The 13,212-nt window shown below is 44.4% G+C and overlaps 1 protein-coding gene across 4 annotated transcripts in view; it reads left to right on the top strand.

The window, feature by feature from the left end:
* Positions 1 to 13,212, top strand: part of LOC123503466 — a 200,420-nt gene that overhangs the window by 142,935 nt on the left and 44,273 nt on the right. For all 4 annotated transcript variants that reach the window (XM_045253251.1, XM_045253252.1, XM_045253249.1 and 1 more), the window contains exons 5-6: positions 2,455 to 2,590; positions 4,408 to 4,569. In XM_045253251.1, the coding sequence (XP_045109186.1) occupies positions 2,455 to 2,590; positions 4,408 to 4,569 (298 nt within the window). The remainder of the gene's footprint in view (positions 1 to 2,454; positions 2,591 to 4,407; positions 4,570 to 13,212) is intronic.

Raw genomic sequence — 13,212 nt, 5'->3', positions numbered from 1 at the left:
TAGTAGAAGTGGCGGTGATGGTTATGGAGGTGGTGGTGGAGGCCTCAGGTTTCCGTGACGCTGGTGGTAGTGGTGGTGGTGGTGGTAGTTGCTGAGGCCATCGTGGTATCCCTGGGATGAGTGTTTTTATTCATCCATTAATTGATATGTTAATTAGCAATCACTGCTCAGGATGTGTGACGTGATGACGCACAGCTGAGGCCTCCGATGACTCTTTTACTGAGAGAGAGAGAGAGAGAGAGAGAGAGAGAGAGAGAGAGAGAGAGAGAGAGAGAACGTGTATTCAAGGTGTGAAATTAATATTATTGACTCGCGTCATGTCAGACCGTGTGCCCGTTTGAGAGGTGGTGACACGCGACGCGGTGGTGGTGGAGTAGCACGGCACGATTATTGGACGAGATGTCGAGGCTCTCTCTCTCTCTCTCTCTCTCTCTCTCTCTCTCTCTCTCTCTCTCTCTCTCTCTCTAACAAACAAACACAACGCATATCACAAATTCTCGTCACACATCTCTATTTTGAAGACCCATTTCTTCACACCCATCACTCCCCACTCGTCCTCTAACCACCCACCACATCATCCCTTTCCACTCGCCCCACCTTATCTCTCCACCTCCCTTCCCTCCAATCAGCTCCCCATTCCCCCCACACCATCAGCCTCGCCACTCCTATCTATCTCTATGGCAACGTGTAGTTTTAAAAAGTATTCGTAAATAACAACACACCACAGGCTTCGTTGGCATCACCCATCCTTCGACAAAGCGGTGGTTTTAATTAGCATGTGTGATATTTATCGATTCCATTCCATTATTTAGTTGAGCGTGGCGTGGCGGCTTCGGGTTCTGAGGGAAAGGAGAGCTGAAGAGTTAGATCTTTTATATATGTATTTTTTTTTATTGTGTTGGGTCTGGGGTGAGTATTGTGTGGTATATGTATTGGTGATTTGATTTCTTTGTTTATACAGACTGGTGTGGTATGTAGTTTGGAATTGATGAGAAAAATGAGCTCTGTGCTGTTTTTATTTCGGTTTTGTCATTGTCATGTCTTTTATCTATTTGTTCATCTACTTTTTTTCTTTCTTTAACATGGGTGGTCAATAGTGGAGTGGGCTCCTATAGTCCTTCCTACTGTGCTCAGCGTTTCACCTCAGCGTTAAGTCCTCTGATCTGCTGACACTCTCCTCACACATCCTGACAACTGATAGATTCTTGACGGACCAGACGATTCGTGTTGGAAGAGAAACACTAAAGAATGAGTGAGCGTGGAATGTTACACAGGTTATGTACACTACCAGGAGAAAATTATCGTGAAATTAAAGTGACTCGTTTCATTGGATAACTGTTTTAAAGTGATTTTTTTCTCTTACGTAACGCAAAAACATTTGAAATGCATACTAAACATGAAGTACAAACATGTTCCCGTACACAGAAATTCACACTATGGCGGGTGTTGTGTTTGTTGATTCTGTTTCCTTGTTTGCTTAAGAGTGGCGAGGCTGGTTTGAAATTCTAGGGGGAAAGAGAGGCTAAAAGCTGGCGCACAAACACTACTCGAGCACTAAACATACGGAATGAACATGTCCACAAACACACACACACACACACACACACACACACACACACACACACACACACACACACACACACACACACACACACACACACACACACACACACACACACGAGCGTTCAATGTAAAGTGGGCGTTGCATTTACTTATCCCCTCACACTGACTTTCCAGCTTGATTTTTCTTTAGGCGGGAAAAAGAGTTAAAGATGACTACTCTGATGTGTTTTACTTGCCATTCTTATTTATTTTACTACTTCCTTGTGGTAGATCATTTTTAATTCATTGATGTTTTTACAGGGAAAGATTCAAGAGGTGACGTCCCTCCGGTGTGTTATACTTAGTGATTTCATTTCCTTAGAATTTTCTTTGTGGCAGCTCAGTGTTTGTAAGGCGGAAAAGGAGTTGAAGAGTTCCTTTGACACTGTGTTGGTTATTTAATTTTTCTTCCTATTTCCCTGTGGCAGCTTAACAATCTTTTGAGTGTAACCTTTTTCCCTACTAACTGACACATCTTTCCTGAATTTCTAATGTATTGAAGACATTTTCCTTGTTCTGTAGTGATCTCTAATCATTACATTGCCTGCACACTGCAATATTTATTCGTTTAATCTATTTCTTACTCCTGTACTGTTTTAAAGATTCCTTACATTACTTCTTGTGTTGAAAATTATAGCATATCTTAGGAAAAGTATTGAAGAGTTGACGGTTTCCTTTCATTCTTTTTATTTTAGTTAGTTTTAAACATTACACTAGTTAGAAATTGCAATGTTTATTCTTTTCATTCCTTTCTTACTTGTATACGCTTATAAAATTTCATACATTGCTTTTAGTGTGTAATGTTGCATATGACAAGGAAAGACTTAAAGACCTTTGCTGTTGTTTCCGCAGCTGTTCGGGGCTGAGGGCAAACGATACCTGAGCACCGTGGACCCGCGGAGAAGTAACTGGACCCGCTACCTGAGACCTGCCCCAGACCGAGACTCAGCCAACCTGGTGGTCGTGCTGAGACCAATCGTTGAAGCGGGTGAGTGGCCCATCCATTTTATATAACGTGTGTGTGGAAGGGAGGCTGTGGATGCGGCATTAGAGTAAACGGCATAAGTTTTTCTCCTCTCTCTCTATCACTCTTTTAAAGGTTAAATTCCTCTCTCATGCATGACGTAGGAGTATGTAGTACTGTATAAGTCCAAGTGTAGATATAGTGTCTTATTTCAAAATGGTTGGAATACATTTGTTGGAGAGGTGGAAGTGGAGCAGCACTAACTGGTGTTGGGGGAGCCATCGGCCTCTTCATTAGTTCCCGTAGCTCATCGCTCCACTTCTCAGCCTCCCACTGATCTCTTCTCTTCAGAGGCCGTCCCTCTGTGTGTGTGTGTGTGTGTGTGTGTGTGTGTGTGTGTGTGTGTGCGCGCGCGTGACGTGAAACCCTAAATTATTAATATGTACAATTGTAATTTGTAAAATAAAATATGGATGTTCACTTAGTTCAGAAGGAGAGAGAGAGAGAGAGAGAGAGAGAGAGAGAGAGAGAGAGAGAGAGAGAGAGAGAGAGAGAGAGAGAGAGAGAGAGAGAGAGAGAGAGAGAGAGAGAGAGAGAGAGAGAGAGAGAGAGAGAGAGAGAGAGAGAGAGAGAGAGAGAGAGATTAACAGTAGATATTTTCATAAAATATGTGAAGCCACAGAGAGCCAGCTGGCGGGTGGCCGTGGCGGGTCCGCCACTCCAGCGCCTCTGCATCTGTCCTCTCAATCCTGTTGGCAAGTTTAGCTACAAACTTTGGAGCTGAGCGGTAACAAGGAGAAACTTAAGGAAAATCCCCAGTCTCATTTCGGGCGCGGTATTAGCCATATATTAAGATATAAGTGTTGTGTGCCGGAGTTAGGGAAAGTAAGGGTGAGCTGGTGCTGTGGTGGCTGGCGGGAGTGACGGCGCGCTGACGGGCAAGGGAGGGCGGCGGCTTCGTGATCTTATGCCGCCAGGTTAGGGCTTAGGACGCTGTCTACGGCACTACCTTCATAAATTACCTTTCTATTGAATCTGTACTATTTTATTGCGTTGTACTAAGCTATGCTTCTCTACCGCTAGTACCGCTGCCCTTTGTCAAACAAGTACTGTTCACCTCGCAGCGTAGAGCCGAGGTGTTACTTGGAAGAAGAGCATGACGTCTCCCCGAAGCTGTAGGAAATTTTATTATTCTGTGCCATTCGTGGGGTTACGACACACAGCCAAAGTTGGGATTTGTGGCCGAGGGGAGGAGCTTTAGTATTCTTGGAAGATGGCTGTGGTTGCTTTCTTTCCTGTTTTGTAGCCTGGAAGGTGACGCCGCGACCTGGAGAGCATTATGGAAGTACTGTGGAAAGGAAGATGGTGCTATGGGAAATAATATGAAGGTCTATGTAGAAGGTAACGAGATATTCTCAAAGGCAACAATATCTCCGTGAAGTAACGTGGTGGAGGAAACTCGGCCTGTAAAGTAACGTGATGGTGTGGGGGGAGTGCCGTGTTCCTAAAGGGGTGTGGAGTAAGTAGTAGGAAAGATAACACGACAACTTGTAAAATGACTCGGCCTTCTCAGATAACCCGTGAGTAAGAATCCAGTGAGCTTCAAAGCCTGGTGTAGATGTGTGGTGGCGTGTAGGTCTTGATGTAGGCTTACGAGTACATTCATATAATAATTTCCAGTTTTTTTTATGGAAATGTTTAATGAATGAGCAACGCCGTGACTTCTTCATTAATATAAGAGTGCACACGTACTAACTCTAACATCTGTTTAACATTTATTTATGTGTGTGTATGATGAATAAGCAGCATCTTAAGATTTCATCACCACTGTCCCGCTGCAGGTGAGGATAGCTCGGGCTTGGTGGTGATGGGCGGAAGCGGGTCTGGCGGCGGCGTGGGTGTTTTCCTCATCACCACGCAGGACGTGAGCGTCGGCCAGGAGCTCATGTTCTGGGCCCACGACCCGACTCTCGCCTGGTCCAGGAAGAAGATGGAGAAGACAAGTAAGTATTCATTTTGTCACTGTTGCTGCGGGGATTGGTGGGTGTACATGGGACCCTGATTGCTGGGGACTGCTGGGAAAGTGGGAGGAGGTAATGACCACTTGTGATGGCCGTCTCGATAGTTACGTTCAGCACTGCGTACTTTGAGGATTTTACAGAAACGTTCGTGACTACTTGTCGTTCTGTGGTTCTTAGTTTCGTTTTTCCAGCCGCTGAGTTTGGCGTGGTGACTGCGGGTGTCGTGATTCGGTTTTTTTTTTTTTTTTTTTGTTTTGTAACATGAAGAAAGTCAAAGTCATTACGATAGTGTTCATTCACTAACAATTTGCCATGAAGAAACGAGATCAAATGGGATAATAAGAACGTTCACCATTTCCAATTATACACACATAGGTACGAACTGAGCCAAATGACACTGAAATTGAAAATAGAAAGCCACATATGTATCGCATTCAATAAGAGTCCACACAAGTCTACCTCGAGTTGTGTTTAGATATATTAAAGAACACAAAAGCAAGCGATGTACGATACTTCAGCTATTGTATTCACTGATAGCTGGACCATAACAACAAAACGCACCACATTCGCTTACACCGTCGCCTCCAGAACCCAGACTCCCACGACTCCCCTTCCTCGTGGCGTGCCGTGGTGGTTGTGGCTCCCAAGAACCACCCTCCCTTCCCTACTTTGGTGGCGGTAGTGGGCGAGGCGCACGAGACACCTTGGGAACCGGCACCTTTCTCACCTGGCACGCGGAGGCGGCCAGGTGGGGAAACCGTCTTGACTTCAGGGAGCAATAATGTACTGCAGCAACCTGGTGGCGGCGCGGGCGTGAATGTTGGGCCGACGCTCCACTCTGCTTACGATGTTGCTCCCTCGAGGGTGTGGTGATGCGCCGCGACAGATTTGTGAGCACTACCAGCCAGCACCAGGACGAAACCGTGCCTGTAGACAAAGTGATGGATGGTGCTGTGAGTTTTCGGTGTTGCTGGTGGTGGTAGTCATAGTGATGGCATTGTTTTCTTTGATTGTTGTGATGATGCTTGTTGTCGTTATCATGGTTATTGCACAACTAGAGCCAATAATCTTCATAAATAAGTAAAAATTGAACAAACAAGGAAGCATTGATAGAGCCGGTAGCGTAATGACGTTCGCGTAGCGACCAGACCCAACCTTCTTTAGCATCAAACCTTTCATGTTGCCGTGTAGGAGCAGAAAATTTAATTCACAAGGTTGGAGTCATTAGGAAGTATAATGAGGAACGAGACTGATCTGTGTGTGTGTGTGTGTGTGTGTGTGTGTGTGAGTGTGTGAGTGTGGGTGTGGGTGTGCCGGTGTTGGCGTGTGCAGTGTGGTGGTACGTCGGCTCCGCGGTGCAGCTGGCGAGGGTCGCGTGGCGGTGCAGGGGAGCAAGGAGCTGGAGCCACCTTGAGCGCGACCCTCCTGGCGAGCTTTTAACAAATTGGGAGTGGGGCCGCCATCTCCGCGCCGCCTATTGGTCCGCCGGGAGAGGCTCGGCGTCGCAAATGGCATTTTAATGTGTGAAGAACGAGGCGCAGTAATAGCGACACCTCGGCAGGCAGGTGGGATGGCAGCGCATGTGTGGTGTGTGGTGTGTGGTGTGCCGAGTAATGCCACCACGGCAATTAGGTGACTGGTGGCGCCCCCCGTGGCTGGCGCAGACTGGCCCGCGCGGCTTGGGACCCCCGCCACCACTACTCACGATTGGTTCACATCCCCATGACGACTCACTCACGCGTGCACCCAAGATGTCATGCACGCTTGGGTAATGACTCGTGACCTTTATCTGGCGTTTGCTCCTCGATGGTTGTGATCTATCCACACCTGTTTGTTGCTGCACTTGCTCATTCATTCATTTTCTGATGGCAAGTGTGTCGCGTGTGTAAACAGCTGTGTAGACTACCACCACCTGAACACACCATCGGCAGCACTCTAACACCAAGCGTCACAGTCACTGCATGCAGTGTTTCTTGAGGATTCATTTAGCTGTAAATGAAACAGAAAAACAGAATAAAAAGGTTTCAATGAATTCCGCGGGGCTTAAAACTTCAGTCGTTAATAGTAAGCAATGAATGATTATGACGTAATTTCATATTGTTATCGTAAGTACGTGCAATACCATATGAAATTTAGTAACTGAAGGAATGAGGTTAATATTGTTTTAAAGTTTAGGAGGCAGTTTGTAAAGATATAAAACAAGGAAAAAATGTTTACGCGTCTGAGGTACAATTGCATGAAGCAAACTCAAGTTGTGAAATATTTTGGCGACACCGTAAGTAAGTGATGAGGAAATGAGACAGTGCTTCATGAGGGTGCCAGGGCGGCGGGCGGAGCAGCATCATGGTCTGAATAATCGGGGTTGTTTGCGGCTGTGCATTCCAGGCTGGCAGTGGCCGGGCCGCTGCGAAGCTGCACCAATTATGTGGCCAGAGTGGTTGACGTGACGGCAATTTGTGTAGAGGAGCTTCGTCTGTAACGGCCATTGGAGATGCCTAATGGTGATGTTGTCTCCATTTAGCGCCGCACACAGCTGCAGCGTCGCCTTCCACGCTGGGGACGACGCTTCACCACAATTAGGCACCAGGAGAGGACACAGGCAAGGCAGGTGCTCCTCTTCACCCGATCGACCTTAGCACGACACCTAAGGTTGATGAGACTGAGGAAAACGACAAACTATAGGTCTACAAACGTATTAACTCCTGAATAATTGCACACGAGTACTATTCTGTGTCAGCGAATTGAACAAGACTGGTAGTGGCTGTTGTGTCTGTGTTGACTGTAAGCAAAGACACGGATCAGGAGTGGTGTTCGAGTGTAGGGATCAGCGTGTGCCGTGAGGGGCGCCGTGATGGGGTGAGATATGTTAGGTTTGCATCCCTTCCTCGGCAATGACACCACGCAAGGCTGATGATGAATAATGCAAAATCGGAGACATATTTGTGGTGTACTAATTAAGATCCGTAACTTGTCTTCGTATTCATATTTCGCCTTTCATGTAAAAGATAAAGGAAAAATAATTACTCTGACAGAAGTGGGTCACGTTACCCGCATTTCTGAAAAAAATTAACGTTGATGAAAAACATGATCCGAATGTTTCCTAAGCGCTCTTCTGTCCAGTCAACATTACGTGAAAGGTGTCAACATTGCCAGGCTTCATGCTTTTGACGAAATTAAAATTGCCTGCAGAGGAACACAGGTGCGGGAGACTGTCAGGTGCAAGCAGCGGTTAGTGTGAGGCAACAGTGAAAATAAATATAAACTCTCAATCAGTGAGGAGCGTGTGAAGGTGCGATTGTGGCACGCTGGTTTGGAAACGCAAGATATATGGATTCGCACAGCTTGACAAAGGCCTTCACCAGCTGAGATATTGTCCCAAGCAAAATATTTAATTTATCGCTCAACAAAAGATCTTAACAATAATGACAATCCACTACATGATTGTGATTAACCTGTCAGTACTGAAAGATAAAGCTGAGTGGTGTGAGTCGCAGATGTAATCAGAATGAGTGTATAAATGATGAAAGATGGACAGCAAAGTTTTCATGTAATTAATAGATAAATCCTCCACAGAGCCTTTATTGAAAAATTGTAGCACTCCTTCATAATCACGTTGTGAGTGTAAGAGAAATGGTTTACTTAATAATCAAAGCAAAAGACGGTGCTTGTGTGCGCAGGGAAGCCTGCAGATGACGACAATACGAGTTGCCTGACGCAATATAGGAAAACTAGAGTGCCTTCGCGTTGTCCTGAGCGCTTCACTAAGTGAGGGAAGAGCGCCGTGCTGGAGCAGATGAATGTGTAAGGCACTGGTAATAATGGAAGAATAACAAGGCCAGGTGTACATCCTTGTTTGTCACTTAGCACTCCCTGCGCTGAATCTCACCCTGATGTTCACTCATGTGTGATAACTCCAGTAAGAGGTGAGGCGTGTTGATGTGTTTGTGTGTGTGGGATGAGGTTACTGGGAGCGTATTACTCTGTAGCTCCAGGTAAGTATATCCACAGGGACACCACGCTACTCCACTCTCCTTGCAGCAGCACCAACGCCACGCCACACACAGATCAACTCGCCACACTCACCAGCTGGATGATGTCTTGTTGCGGGGAATAAGTGCCATGGTTGAGTCTGGGAGAGGATCTCGACTTTTTAGAATTCGAAACATCCTTCTGAAGGTGAATATAAGACAAAGTAAAAATTGAACATGCAAAAGGCAAGTTGAATCGAACGCTTCAAATTTCACCATACGCAGATTTATCGTCCACCTTCACCGGTCTTCATCATACATAAATTTATCCAACCTTCTCTTGAAAATATGAAATGTGTGTACACTCACCACGTTCTTCATAATTTTGGTCGACTCATTTACAACCTTATTTGCGAGACATTTTTTTGACCCTTGCTAGAAATTCTGCCATCTTTTCATCATTGTGTTGAATACGCCAGTTATGTCATACTGAAGCAATTTACAGTGTTAGCATTTTCATTCAAGAATAGAAAAATATTCACTCCATTACTGGTTTCATTAAAATAGCATAATTTGAATAACAAAAATTTAAATTAAATACATGAATTGAGTTACAAAACAACTGTGAAATAAATTAACTAGCGCGCTGGACAACTACGAGGTTAAATCACTAAATGTGTATTTCATAATTACTGTGGGAGTTACGATTGATGTTTAGAGCACAACATTCTCGTAATGAGACCGAAGGCTGACAGCACAACACGAACATCATCCTCGAGACTGAGCAGCGTCCTTTTTTATGTCAGGATTTGTGTTGGGATGATTAATGCTCAGAAGACTTGCTCTCATGAAATAAAGAAATTGTGAGCGGTTAAACACAATTGTGGCTTTTCTTTACTAAAATCAGGATATTCGGTTAGATTAAACCTAAGACACAGTCACTAGTCACTCGATCCTTTAAAAGTCCCCAGTCAATAAGCAGAGAACGGTTACCTTTTCCCCTTTTTCTGTAGCCCTTCCAAATTTCGTAGAGTCTCAAGTCGATCTCACACATCCTAAGTACCTCGGCCATCAGGTTAGGAATCCCTGAGCTGGCGACAAGCTGAGTGAGCAAATGTGGATGTAAATCGATGAGCGTGACCAGCAGACGGTGAGTGGGTAATATGTAGGTGTGAATGACTGACCGCTGTAATGAAAGTGAATCTGTTAACCAGTGACGTACCCTTGTGGTTGTTCAATGGATCTTTACCCACTCACCTTTTTAGTTCGTAATTGATATGAAAATTTTTCCCCACTTAATCTATTTCAGTGCACATCTCTCTCCGGCTAAATCAAGATAACCATCAGTCATTACGTTGAAAAACTATTGGCCCACTTCAAGTCTAGTTGTTTCTTTCTTTTCCAGCTGCCATTGTGTTCTATATTTGTTGGTCTTATCGCTGCCAGTTCGTGTAGGTCCAAATGTAATGCCGTGCTGTGTGTGCGTGGCCAGGCTGCCAACTCTTAGGGCTGAGGCTAAGTGTGACGGTAAAGAATGCATTCCGCCCACCACCTCCCCCACCATGTCCTTTCCTCCTTCCCTCTCTCCCTCCCACAAAAAAAGAAGGAAAATTACGGTACGCAGCAGGCAGTGACCGTCTACGAAACAGCGATAAAAGAGTGCTTCTTCCGCTGACCTGTTACGTTTATTCTTGGGAGAAGTGACAAATAAGGAGTGATAAATAGCAGCTTCTGTTGACGCTCAAAGCAGATAACTGTAGTGTCCTTGTCGATCATGTGTTTGATATTCGTATAGTGAATAAGTAATCAGCCAGCCTAGGAGAGCAAGGATGTGAAAATATCTATAGCGGCGCTCTCCCACTGAAATGTACTGAAACCAAGCACCAAATTTCGGAGAGATATTCAGGAACTAATCGCATTACTTCTACTTACAACACAGCGAGAAAGCTTAAAAATATAATAAATCTGTGTTACTGTAGATAGAAAAGAGAAAGGTAAAATAACATTTGATTAAGACAATTTTCGTAAAGGTATCTGGTAGCGAAAAGGAATTTAACCCCTTCGATACTCGGACACATTTTTACTAAGAGATTTTGTACGAATAGACCATTTTTTTTCTTTTTGACATTATGAAGGGTCTGTGGAGGTCAGAAGATTAATAGCCACAGTTCTCACTATTTCAATACCCTACATAAGTTTCTAAAAATTTTTGAAATCACCAAATAGTAAGCAGGATGAACATGGAAACGCGTCTTGGTACTGAAGCGGTTAAGGAATTAATCTACACTTAAGCGAATGGTAGACACAAATCGTGAATCCCAAAGCTATCGAAAAAGTAATTGCTAGTTTTTATGTCCAGTGAATATAAAAACCATGAAATAATTTACTTTCTTGTCACTTTTCACACCAAGAACATACATCACCAATACCTTCTGTAGCCGAAAGAAAGGAACGTTCAAGCAGGAAGAAAAATGTTGAGCTTAACTTGGCGCGAGAGAGAAGAGCGTCCTGGATTAGGGGAAGGATTTATCTGGGTAATATTATGTGTACCATTAACAAGAAAAATGGACGCGAATAGGTCATGTTATGCGTGGAGGCAGCAGCGTGTGGACAGTTAGGCTGAGGGGGCGGCTGCTAAAGGCTTCGGAATTTAGGTCAAGGTAAAGAAAAAAAAATAAAGACACGAGACTCGAAAATACAGTGGCCAGAGGGAAATGGAATAGGTGATAGAAGTGATGGTGAATGACGATAGGCTATCATTTGTTCCTCAGTGATCTGGTGATGGTGGTGGTGGTGGTGGTGGTGGTGGTGTTGGTAGTGTGATGATGGTGGCAGTGGTGGTGATGGAAACTACTTATGTATGTGGTATTTTTTATGTACATCAAAGTGAAATAACAGTAAATTGTGCAAAAAACTCTCTTTGTGTGTGTGTGTGTGTGTGTGTGTGTGTGTGTGTGTGTGTGTGTGTGTGTGTGTGTGTGTGTGTAGAAGCAAATGTGCATGTAAATAGTCTTCATAATTGAAATATCAACACTTTAACTACTGCTCATCATCATTTTCCCCCTGTTCCTGTTCCTCTTCCTCATCCTTCTCCTCCTCCTCTTCCGCCTCCTCTTCCTCCTCATCATCATAATTATCATCATCACCACCACCACCACCACCACCACCACCACCATCACCACCCCAGCCATCAGTCAGCGGGAAACATACATAACTCTCCAGCAATAACTATGAAACATTCCTACGAGTATATGAAAATAGATGACAGGCGCCGAAGAATTAAGCAATAAACCATACACACTCTATACTCGTGCACATTCTTCACATCAATTCTCCATTACTCTTACTGTCATGTCGCAGTAATTGTTAACTAGACACGGTAACAATTTACACCACACCTCGTTAACAACCCCGTCAGTACCGACCAGCCGTCACGCTTGAGTTTTATTAAGAGACACGATGATTCACAAGGAAAGATATGTGCTTGCAATGTGTTCCTGTATTTTTCCACTAATTTAACTGTTTCCCCTTAACCGTAAGTATAGGATTCCTAGATCAGAGGACGTATGACTGAAGAAGGAAGACGCTAAGTGGAAATAAGAGCGTCAGGTTACAAGACTTCTGGCCCCGCGTGTACATAGTATGGGATTCACTGCTTCACTCCCTGTTTTGAAGCTGACTCACTCCTAGGGGCCACTATGCAGTCCCCGCGCCGCGCTCACTCCCCTTTAGGTCTCCCAGAAGCGGCTGATTTGTGAATGAGAGCCTGACGGAACCATGAACGTGTGGGGAGGATGGGGGAGAAGGGAAGAATAAAAGAAAACTTGAATTCCACTAAGAGATGTGTGAAAAATTACTTGTCAAAACACCTGGAATGACATTTGAAGTATGTACGAGCTTAAAGGGACGTGTTTTGTTGAAGGTGCACTGGTGTTGATAATGATGCTAATTGTAATGAGGAGTGAACCAGACTGCCGGGTTTCATGAGGGGCTAAATATGCAACTTGTGTCAAAGGGAAGGTCGTGAAGCAGTATGTGATTGTTAAAGAGCTTCCGGTGATGCATTGAAGGTGTACAGGTGTTAAAGAAGAGGAGGAGGAGGAGGAGGAGGAGGAGCAGGAGGAAGAGGTAGGACGAGTATTTAAACATCTGTGGAAGTAAATACACACTTTTTTTTTTCTTCTTTATGAATTACTTATTGGGAAGGATATATTGAGCTAACTTTAATATTCTCTCTCTCTCTCTCTCTCTCTCTCTCTCTCTCTCTCTCTCTCTCTCTCTCTCTCTCTCTCTCTCTCTCTCTCTCTCTCTCTCTCTCTCTCTCTCTCTCTCTCTCTCTCTCTCTCTCTCTCTCTCTCTCTATCTATCTATCTATCTATTTATCTACCTGTCTATCTTTCTATCTTAAAATGACCTTAAACAGCTAAATACCTTCTATATAATGCCTGTGCACATTTTTCCTATCTTCAGAATAACAGAGACTTGTTCATCCCACACTAATCCAGCTAAACTACGTAATTCAGCTAAACTATCTTAACTGTTTCATCTCACCTCTGTCCTAAACCCACTAAGCCGTCTCTTCCGCCTCTTCATGCTGTCGCCTTTGAAAGTTGGTCCTGCTATACTCTGTTTTAAAGCCAACGTGACTACTTTGACT

This window comes from Portunus trituberculatus, chromosome 14, assembly GCF_017591435.1.
Source record: "Portunus trituberculatus isolate SZX2019 chromosome 14, ASM1759143v1, whole genome shotgun sequence".
Lineage (NCBI taxonomy): Eukaryota > Metazoa > Arthropoda > Malacostraca > Decapoda > Portunidae > Portunus > Portunus trituberculatus.
This window is presented reverse-complemented; position numbering and strand designations above follow the sequence as displayed.